The sequence below is a fragment of the Giraffa tippelskirchi genome, chromosome 7, assembly GCF_054371585.1.
Source record: "Giraffa tippelskirchi isolate mGirTip1 chromosome 7, T2T-mGirTip1v1.2.pri, whole genome shotgun sequence".
Lineage (NCBI taxonomy): Eukaryota > Metazoa > Chordata > Mammalia > Artiodactyla > Giraffidae > Giraffa > Giraffa tippelskirchi.
The window spans coordinates 59,647,009-59,658,505 of record NC_137281.1 but is presented as its reverse complement, the minus strand read 5'-3'; the positions used below and the strand labels follow the sequence as shown (position 1 = coordinate 59,658,505).

General features: G+C 40.9%; 1 protein-coding gene and 1 long non-coding RNA gene across 2 annotated transcripts; both read right to left on the bottom strand.

The window, feature by feature from the left end:
• Positions 1-3,429: 3,429 nt before the first annotated feature.
• On the bottom strand, positions 3,430-3,821 carry LOC145513212 (uncharacterized). The gene is made up of 2 exons (XR_014059211.1): positions 3,755-3,821; positions 3,430-3,483 (listed from the first exon to the last, which is right to left on the bottom strand). It is a non-coding gene; the product is annotated as an uncharacterized LOC145513212 (long non-coding RNA).
• Positions 3,822-5,060: 1,239 nt separating this feature from the next.
• Positions 5,061-10,564, bottom strand: UQCRFS1 (ubiquinol-cytochrome c reductase, Rieske iron-sulfur polypeptide 1). Its single transcript, XM_081508804.1, has 2 exons — positions 10,318-10,564; positions 5,061-5,886 (listed from the first exon to the last, which is right to left on the bottom strand). Exons 1-2 carry the CDS (start codon positions 10,529-10,531, stop codon positions 5,276-5,278), a joined length of 825 nt encoding a protein of 274 aa, XP_081364930.1. The 5' UTR covers positions 10,532-10,564; the 3' UTR covers positions 5,061-5,275.
• Between the last annotated feature and the right edge of the window lie 933 nt (positions 10,565-11,497).

Here is an 11,497-nt window from a genome sequence, read left to right as displayed (position 1 = left end):
GGGAATGAAGTCTAAATTTAAATCCAAAATATCCTGTACTATAGTTCATTCCTCCCCTGACCTAAAATCCCAGAAAGGTAAGATACACAGATGTTACATGATTGTTCTATTTTTTAAAATGTCAAAGCTGATATTTACAAAGTAAGCCCTAGAAATTTTTCCTTTCAAATGCCACTCAGAAATTCACCTGTTTCCCTCGGTAAGAATTCAATTCCATGACTGAGTACTTGCTGTGGGCCCCAGCCTCTTGTCTGGTGGTGGGGAGACAAAACAGAATAGTGAATGTTACAATGAAGTAAAATATACATATCTAAATGGATATGCCCTGGTTATTTTGGGGAAACTTGCTGGAAAAGTCTATGCAATTTAGGTGCAGAGTACCACACTAGTTCTTAAAGGCAGAGGTCAGCCTAGTTAATAAAAAAGAAAGGAAGGGAAACAAGACACAGGGGTCAGTGTGGGAAGAGGTTAAAAGGAGAACATCAGTGACAACAAGCAAGTCATGTTATTGGAGCAAAGGGTTTACTGACGGGATGCAGGCAAGTAGCACCATACAGAGGTTCTACGTTCAGGAGTTTCAAAGTCATCTCTTCACCTACATTAATGTATTCATTCATAAAGAAACACTTAGAGGGCATTATTTTTCAGATGAAGGGAAGCACAAAAAGGTGAAGTGATTTGTATCAGATCACCTAAGAAATAGCAGAGCCAACATTGGAATCCAGGAACCACATCCATACTCTTCTGGTAACTGTGGAGGATGGATGGGTTTTTAGGGGACAGGATTGAAGGAAAGACCTGCTTGGAATCTTGCTGCAATTAGACCAAGCAAAAATAGACAAGAAATTGTTATAGTGCTTTGAGATCTTTTTCAATTATATATATATGATGGTGATCAGAAATACAGGCTCTGGACTCAAGACTCCTTGGGCTGAAATAAAACCTACCAGCTGTGATTGTAAACAAGGAACATCTGCATGCCTCAGTTTCTCTGTAAACTAGGAATAGCAACCAAGTTTTTGTTGGTTGTTCTCCCTGATAGGATTTTTTGTTTCAAATGTGATAATACACATAAAGTACATTTAGCCTAGGAGTCAGTGCTCTAGAAGTTTGTCATTATTAGAATGCTACAGATTGTCGTCAATCCTAAAGGAAATCAACCATGAATATTCATTGGAAGGTCTGGGCTGAAGCTGAAGCTCCAATACCTGGGCCACCTGATGCCAAAAGCCGACTCACTGGAAAAGACTCTGATGCTGGGAAAGATTGACAGCAAGAGGAGGTAACAGAGGGCGAGATGGTTGGATGGCATCACCAACTTGATGCACATGAACTTGAGCAAGCTCTGGGAGATGGTGAAGGACAGGAAAGCCTGGCATGCTGCAGTTCATGGGGTTGCAAACAGCCAGACACAACTTAGCGACTAAACAACAGATTGCAGAGACAGGAACGGATATTTTATTAAGGAGACAAAATTAGCAGGGTTTGGGGATTGATTGTAATGGAAAAGGAGGCAGGAAGGACTAGAAGTTTTAAGCTTGCCAACTACAATGAAGACGGCTTCAGAAAAAGACAGACTTCCTTTTCTTTTGGACATTTTGAGTTTCAGGTGTTAATGCAACGTCCATGCACGGATGCCAGCTAAGCAGCTGAATGGAGTATGAAGTTTAGAGAAGTGATCAAGGGGACTCATTAGAAAATACAGATGAGAATGTGTTAGAACAGTGGGTCAAGGATATAATTCTGAAAAAATATGGTCATTTTGGGTTAATATAAAAAAAAAATGTAATGATAGTCACATGACATGAAAATACAGAAAATGAGTTTCAGCAGCACCAGAATGAAGAATGACTTCTCTGAAATTCAGACAAACAGTACATTCCCATTGTTCAGAAAAATTAGAGAGTACTTAATAGCACATTTTGATATCAGATAAGGACTCGGACTGAGTCAAAGATTTTCCAAAGGTATGATCCGAAAGATCATGGTAAATTTGGTGTTATCTCGTAACAAATTTTTTTTTAAAGAAATACTCTTTCCTATAACCCCTCTTTTACGAGCATGTGGCATGGACCTCAAGATTGTCCCAATTCCCTGGATAGAGAAGTGCATGCTAATAATCTCACATCAGGGTGCCAATTGATCAAGTTTCCCTCATTTTTCTCCCTAATATCTAGGATTTTGTTTCAGCAAAATAATAAAAAAGCTAACACAGATCTGCTCTATCCACTCATTTAGCAAAGTAGTATAAAGTAATTTTACTTGTCCAGTCACTTGTGGAAAAACCTTAAAAATTAAATGGGATACTGGGATTTAATGGTTTAATATCATCAAAGTATCATGAAAGACATAAGCAGTCCACCAAATACAGCAATTGCAGCACAAAATGCCTGTGATGCATCTAGGAATCAGTAAATTGCCTATTTTTGTCCTCCACTGCCAGGTAGCCTCTAATGCAATTGTGTTTTGGCATTTCAAATATGAAAATATCAACTATTTTGAGGTATCACTTCAGGGTAGGAGAAAAATATAACTTTTTTCTACAGAAAAATGGTGCTGTTAACATTTTTGGCAGCACTTTTTTTTCTTCCAGTGTGTGGATCTGTTTTCCTCAACTGAACATATTACATTCCTGTTTCCCCACCTCACAACCACCTCCCCCAATACCAAAAGCACACTGCAACCACTCTGACGATCCAACGAGGGCCACAAATGCCCCACAAAGCAGCAGAGCTGCCCCAGGCTGAGCACTAGTTATGAAAGGTTGGCTCTGTTAATTCTACCTGAGTCTGGATCAAATACAACAAATGCTTATCTAAGGAAATCAATTCTCATTATTATGGGAGTAAGATTAAGGGACTCATAAAATTTTAGTTGGAAAGATTCTTAGAGAACTGTCCTAAGGAGAGTAAGTGACAGGTCCATGGTTAGGAAATGGCAAAGCCAGAAAACCCTAAAGTTCTAGTTTAGTACTTCTTCCACTATACCATGCCCCCAACTCATGCAACTAACTAGCAACTACCTGCTGGATACTGAAGCTCAGCAGCTTCAATTATGTACAAATAACACAGTTATTAATACTTTTTGACGTAGGATGACAAATGAACAGTCACACAATTTGCTGGGTTCTAAGGATTCATTCAATGTTTCAAGGTCTCTACTCAAGGTTTAATTCACCTTCAAATTAAAAGTTGCATCTGTATCACCCCACAAAGTTCCTCCAAGCTATAATTCTACAAATGTAAAATATATACAGCGAAATTCCTATATTAGTATATCCCAAGAAGTTAGGAATGGCTCCTGGGGCCACATAAAAAAAGAAAACAGCCTCAAAATTTGTCAGCTTCTACTGGAGGTATTGTAGTTTTAAACAGTAAGTTGTGGGCAATTGGGACCATGAAAAAGTAGCATGAGTATAGGAAAAGGTAAAGGATTTTGCCCATGAATATTTAAAAAAACAGAATCTTCACCACAATGCTGCTGCTGCTGCTAAGTCACGTCAGTCGTGTCCGACTCTGTGCGACCCCACAGACGGCAGCCCAACAGGCTCCCCCGTCCCTGGGATTCTCCAGGCAAGAACACTGGAATGGGTTGCCATTTCCTTCTCCAATGCATGAAAGTGAGAAGAAGTGAAAGTGAAGTCGCTCAGTCGTGTCTGACTCTTAGCAATCCCATGGACTGCAGCCTACCAGGCTCCTCCGTCCACGGGATTTTCCAGGCAAGAGTACTGGAGTGGGTCGCCAGTGCCTTAAACATGCAAAATATCCAACAAATAGATACTGATTCTCTTGGCCTCATAATAAATCAGGGGGAAAAAAAAAAACTTCACATGAAATGATCCAAATATTAAAAACACTACAAACATGTATTACTCATACATGATACAGTTTCACTATTTTTAAATGAAACAATACCTTTTCCTTGGTAATCTACATACGCACAAAAGATCAAAAAGCCCTCCATTTAAAATAGAGACTACATCAAAACGTAGCAAATTTGCAGTTTGTCTCATACTTATACCTAAATACTTGAATATGGAGACCTGGAACGAAATACTATTAAGTGCCCCATATATCGTACCTGCTAATTTTCCCTCTAGAATGGATGGCAAAAATGAACCAAAGATTAGTATCTACTTGTGAGCCTGGAAACTGACATTTTCTTTTTTGACACACATTGGTTTTAAGGTCTAGAACCCTGAAAGACCAGTTCCCTCTGGAAGACCTAATCACTGAATCTCATTTGCTATTTTACAAAAACATGTGTGATAACAAGGTGTGCCAAGTGGAGTACACTACTAAACCCACCTCCAAATGGAAAAGACAAGACAAACCTATCAAGATAGCTGTGATCTCAACAAAGGGGAAAGCCCACTTCCAGTTCCTACAGAGAATACCAGATCTTGGTCTTATTTGACCTGTGAACTGGAAGCAAGCAGCAGAAAGAAGAGGGGGTTAATTCAGGTTTGTCTCCCTGTCCCCACCCTCACTTTACAGTGAAAAGTGGTGTCTGCAAATCCAACTGGAAGAAGCACCTCAAAATGTTACCATCAAAGAAACAAAACCAGCAGGATCATTTTCACACAAAGGTAGTACCAAATCTCAGATATACTATGCCGTTTAGCTCTGGGGGACATAAATACCTCCACCAGATGAAGTAAATAACAGAGCAGCACTTCCATTTTGGAAAGCTTCTCTCAGATAATATCCCACACCACTGCCTCTTAAAACTGAAGAATTCTAATTAATAAGTTACTCCCATAAATGATGAATAAAATGTCTTGGCCTGTCATACAGGTGGGAGTGGAAGGTGTGCATAGCCAGGTGTGCAAAACAGCAAAGAAACTTGGATACTATTGTTTGTGCCAATGCCAAAAAACATCTTCCAGGTCTTGGAGATGACCAGCTAATTCTACCTCATCCTAACCATGAACTCTGTAGAATCTCTGTCCCTGACAGAAGAAGGTAAATAAACAAGAAAGTCAATTACAGATTTCACAAATATTTTATACACTGGTCTACAATTTTTAATTAGAATTAACTATCAAAGACACTGCACCCTTTAAGCATAACAAAGTTTAATGGTGGCTTTTTTAGGTGAATGCTCAAAAGTATTCAACATTAAATTCAATTTACTTTACATGTTTGCAAACACATTATTAGCAATTCTTATATATTTCAAATCAACTAATTCAAAGCACAGAAGGCTTGTTCTCAAGTAAGTCTTCTGAGTTGACATGAAGACTGAAAGAAGCCTATAACTTGAGTCCAGGTCTCTAACCAACAATCACCATATCATCGCTGGTAAACTCATATGAGGGAACTTCAAGGTTGAGAGGCGCAGGCCCCTTCCTGATCCTGCCAGACGCATCATAGTGTGACCCATGGCAAGGGCAGTAATAACCACCAAAATCTCCTGCATTTGCAATGGGTACACAACCAAGATGAGTGCAAACACCTATCAAGATAATCCATTCAGGTTTCTTTACTCGTTCTAAGTCATGCTGTGGGTCCCTCAACTGGGACACTTCAACTGCAGCTTCCTGGTCAATTTCCTTCTTGGTTCGATGGCGCACAAACAGGGGTTTGCCTCTCCATTTGAAAGCCATGTTCTTCCCCTCTGGAATATCAGATAACTTGATTTCAATTTTCGACATGGCCAACACATCGGCAGAAGCACTCATGCTGGAAACAAACTGAGAGACGACATTCTTGGCAGCATATGCAACACCCACAGTAGTTGTCGCAGTTATCAAGTAGGAAAAACCTTTTCGAGCCTCACTGCTCTCTTTTGAAGACTTTGTACTATCTAACACCTCAGGGCGACGATAGTCAGAGAAGTCAGGCACTTTGATGTCTGTATGGGAATAACGAACAGAAGCAGGGACTGCAAGATAAACAGAAGGTTAAAAAAACACAATTAGATGAGGACCCTGAAAGAGGCATACATCGGGAAATGGGCCCTTATGAATTCACAAGCAAAAATAAAATTATTAAAACGGCAAATACAGCACTCACTGGTCTCAGAAATGGCCAAGTTGGCAGTGCCAGCAAATAAAATACTGAAAACAAAATTAAGTCAACCACTACCTATCCTATTGGTATGAAATCATAATATGTACAATTGACTCCACCTGACTGAACACTGCTGATTCAGTATTTGTAACAATTCAGTGCATCAGGTTAAAAAAAGTTAAACAGTACTGCAAACAGCAATATTTTAACTCTCCAAAAATTCAACCTGCTAAGATATACTGTGCAATTATGCTAAACATCATCCATATTTTCTGGATTAGAAGAGACCCTAAAACTCATCTAGTCCATTCATTAAATTGATGTGAACATCTTATTAAACCAAATGTCTAACTTTATATTCCTATCTACCTGCTCTCCAAACTTCTACAAATTCATAAATTAAGAATTGTAAGATAATAACTTTCTGTAAACAGTATAAATTTAGTTACAGAAAACTTAGATTTCTATTTTAGATTTTGGGGTAAAAATTCAAGTAAAACCACTAATGACCAGAAAAGGCACCCTTATCAGACTATGTAACTATTAAAATCAAATGAAATCCCCAAAAGAATCAATTATTTCAATTTAGTATGATAAAAAAGAGCAAGTTTTTTCATATAACATCAGTGAAGGGCAATAACATCTGTTAAGAGTGGGGTATTATTATTATTATTATTATTATTTTTTACTGCTGTGGATCTCTCAACTGGGACACTCTACTTCAGGCCATAAATAGGCCAGATGTTAATAGCAAATGAACATTAAATAACCAAATAATTACTGTTTATGCAGTATATAAGTCCCCCACATACAAATGCATTCTGTTCTGACAGTGCATTTGTGAGTTCAATTTGTTCCTAAGTCCAACAGAGTTAGCCTAGGTACCAAACTCACACAATCAACTACACAGTACTGTACTGTAACAGGTTTATAATACTTTTTACACAAATAATACATTAAAAAAACACAAAAAATTATCAAAAATATTTTTAATCTTGAAAAGTACAGAAGTACAACAGTTGGCATACAGGGGATGGCATCAAATGAACAGGCAAGAGGTGCCCACTGGAGGAGGGAAAGGAGGTAGGAGATGGTAGAGCTGAACAACTGTCAGAAATAGAGGAGCTGAAGGGCAAGCTGCAATTTCACTCACACCTGATGCTGATGGAACACGTTTGAATCTTTGAAAGTTCAAAACTTGGAGGTTCTTACTGTATTATGGATGCAAACAGTTTATTTTTTCAAACAACAGGTATGTCCTGTCCCATACCATTTTTTAATGTCTGACAAAAAATTAACTTACGATATCACCTTTAAGTATGTTTCAGAAAGTAAATCTCTGCTTCATATTCGTTTAAAAAAATCTATAACACGGATCTGCTTTTTAGAAAAGGAGACATTAAAAACTCCCCAGTTTTATGGGAATAGAACTGTCATATGACCCAGCAATCCCACTGCTGGGCATACACACCGAGGAAACCAGAATTGAAAGAGGCGCGTGTACCCCAATGTTCATCACAGCACTGTTTGCAATAGCCAGGACATGGAAGCAACCTAGATGTCCATCAGCAGACGAATGGACAAGGAAGCTGTGGTACATATACACAATGGAATATTACTCAGCCATTAAAAAAAAAAAATACATTTGAATCGGTCCTATTGAGATGGATGAAACTGGAGCCCATTATACAGAGTGAATTAAGCCAGAAAGAAAAACACCAATACAGTATACTAATGCATATATATGGAATTTGAAAGATGGTAACGATAACCCTATATGCGAGTCAGAATAAGAGACACAGATGCACGGAACAATTTTATGGACTCTGAGGGAGAAGGTGAGGGTGGGACGTTCTGGGAGAATAGCATTGAAACATGTATATTATCATACGTGAAACAGAACACCATTCCATGTTCGATGCATGAGACAAATGCTCAGGGCCGGGGCAATGGGATGACCCAGAGGGATGGGATGGGGAGGGAGGTGGGAGGGGGGTCCAGGAAGGGGAACACATGTAAACCCATGGCTGATTCGTGTCAATGTATGGCAAACACTACTACAATATTGTAAAGTAATTAGCCCCCAACTAAAATAAATAAATTTATTTAATAAAAAGAAATAAAAATTAAAAAAATAAAAGAAATTCACTTACAGTAGTTGCTGATTTGGGAAAAATTATACATGAGCAATAGCTCCTATCTCTGGCATATCTGTGCTTACAGTTATTAAACATTTTATCAAAAATATAAAAAATAAAATAAAAATAAAAACTCCCAGTTTTAGAAAACGTTTCCAAAAGAAACATGCACTTATAAAAAGATTGTCATATAAGCTGCAATTCTACTTCACCTACTAGACTGTCTCACCCTAACATACTTCCTTGAGCAGTCAAACATTACAATAAGGAATACGTTTCACATGGTCAGTAATTTTATGGAAGCCATAAGTAGTCAAAAACAATGGAGAAACCTAACAAAATCACTCAATGTACTTTTCTAACTCACTCAACATTTTTTGGAGGGGACAAGGGCACAGGTAGTGACTACTGGATACTCGCAACTATAGCGAAGTGACACTGCATCACATACTACCCTACTTAAGTGTGACTTGCTTTCCCCCAGCACTGTCTGGGGTTACACAGGAAAGAGATGCACAGCACACCTAAAAGATGAAGAAACCCAAGTTCATACTTAAAAGCCCTGTCTACAATCCTTCCACACAAGGAAATGCACAGAATACTAAAGAGAATGACTTTGACATTATCATCCAGAGATGTGGTAGCAAAAGAAATCCAGTTGTCTACTCCCATTTTATCTAGTAGGTTACACTTTATATTGAACTCCATCATTAAGAACACTTTGGGAAATTAAACTGCTATATTGTAAAAATCATTCTCTAAATAATTCACATGAATTATATTAGGTGTGACTTTTAGTAGCAAAGATGTTAGCTATATTTAGCTCTAAATGAAAACAAAAATCAAATACTTATAGAAACATCATCTAGAAATGAAGAAAACTTAAGGCATTATTATAAAACAGTTTTGTTTCAAAGTGAGCTCTAATGTATCCCAATACAGGGATCTTCTTCTGACTCAACTGCCCCTTACCATACCCTCTAACAACCATCTTTCCACAAACCATCTATACAGAAAAATTTAACATGAACTTAAGCTTCAAGCTGAAGGCATGATTACAGAAAACAGGTTTGCCTTACGCCTCTACCACTTCTTGGAAAAGTCAGGTAAGCCCGTGATTCTTAGAAGAAACTCCTTAGCCATTTGACAAATTCCAAGATATTTTTCATCTTTATTATTGAAATTTTCTCCTCTCTAATTGTTTCTCATTTGGGTCCAAATAACTGGCTTGGACAATTTCCCTAAAACCCGGGTGCACACTAAGAAAAACTGCCACTTTATTCATTCACAAATACTCTGCACCAACTACATGTAAAATCTTAGGTTGTGGAAAACAGAAAAATAAAGGATACTCTCTATACCTTGAAGCTCAAGGTCAGAGGAATCCTCAATAAATCCAATACAGAACAGAAAGTGTTATGTGCTATAAAACATAAAGGAATCCGCAACATAAGATTTTACTGACCTGATCCTGAACTGAGATTGAGAGGATGGGTAAAACTTGGAAATGTGAAAAACTGGGAGGGGTGTTTAAAGTAAAGATAAAAGGGTGAATGCAGGCCAACTTAAGAGGGTGGGGGACAACTTGGTGTAGCGCAAAGGTCAATGGGGCCAGGCAAGTAACATAAAGAATCAAGCAGGCCTGATGAGGACTGTGATGAACTGGAGAAGCACTTGCTTCAGTGAAGGGTGCGACCAACGCACAGTACACACAACAATGGAAACCAGAGACCAGCACTGTCAACTTTCAACATTTCAAGAGGCGCCAAAGACAGTTCGTTTTTAACAACTATGCAGGTAAAGGTAGACTACAGCTACCTGGCTCACAAGCTGCCAATTAAGGATCTCCAAACAGTGCACAAAAACAGAGAACAAGGCACCAAAGATAAACTAGGATCTGCTGACAAGAGGCGTAAAATATACTCTTGATGAGAGCTTATGGCTAAATCAATCTTTCAAATCTATCACTATCACATCAGCACAGGCGCGGACACAGAGGCCTGGGGAGGCGCAGAGGCCTAACCAAGGTCGACCCGGCCCGCAGGCCATGCCATTCCCAACCAGGGCTCTGTTCCATTTTCCCGCAGCCCCCTGCCCTTCTCGACTGCTCCCTGGGTCCATGGCCGGAAGAAGCAAAATAAGAGGCACCCCTCAGCCCGGCTCACCATTGAGGCCCACGCAAGCGACCAAAGGCCGGCCCGCGGCCTGGCCACTAAGCGACTCCCGGCACAGGACGGAGCGCTTCAAGTCCAACACAGGCGACTCCGAGGTGGCGGGCACCGCAGCTTGTACCAGGGGCCGCAGCGCGCCCGCCACCCCGCGGGACGTGGCCGACAGGACGGGCGCGAACGGGCCCGAGCGGGCGGCGACGGACAACATGGCGACAGTTGCTCCAAAACCCAAGCCGGTCACAGGGACGACCTTCCGGCCGCAGCGCAGGCGCGAACGGGCGACGAGGGCGCGGGACCGTGACGTCAGGGCGCCGGCAGAGGGGGAAGCCCCGCCTCCACACGGGGCGGGGCCAGCCTTCGCGGCGTCGAAGGCGGGGCGGGGGCCCGCGCGCAGGAGAGGGAGTGGTTTCATTTGTTAGCCTCTAGCGGCTTGAGTCGGAGAAGGCAATGGCACCCCATTCCAGTATTCTTGCCTGGAAAATCCCATGGACGGAGGAGTCTGGTAGGCTACAGTCCATGGGGTCGCTAAGAGTCGGACACGACTGAAGTGACTTAGCAGCAGCGGCTTGAGTGTCTGCCTCTGGTATCTGCCCCAAGAAAGGCGGCAAAGGAGGCCACCAGAAATGTCACAGGGGCCGATTTTGCGTCCGTTCCGGCAAAAACCTCATCTGTGGGGAACGAGGGATAAGAATCAGTTCAGTTCAGTCGCTCAGTCGTGTCCGACTCTTTGCTAACCCTTGAACCGCAGCGCGCTGGGCCTCCGTGTCCATCACCAACTCCCGGAGTCCACCCATACCCATGTCCGTCAAGTCGATGATGCCATCCAACCATCTCATCCTCTGTCCTCCCCTTCTCCTCCTGCCCTCAATCTTTCCCAGCATCAAGGTCTTTTCAAATGAGTCATCTCTTCGCATCAGGTGGCCAAAGTATTGGAGTTTCAGCTTCAACATCAGTCCTTCCAGTGAACACCCGGGACTAATCTTCTTTAGGATAGACTGGTTGGATCTCCTTGCAGTCCAAGGGTCTCTCAAGAGTCTTCTCCAACACCACAGTTCAAAAACATCAATTCTTCGCCTCTCAGCTTTCTTTATAGTCCAACTCTCACATCCATACATGACCACTGGAAAAACCATAGCCTTGACTAGACGGACCTTTGTTGACAAAGTAATGTCTC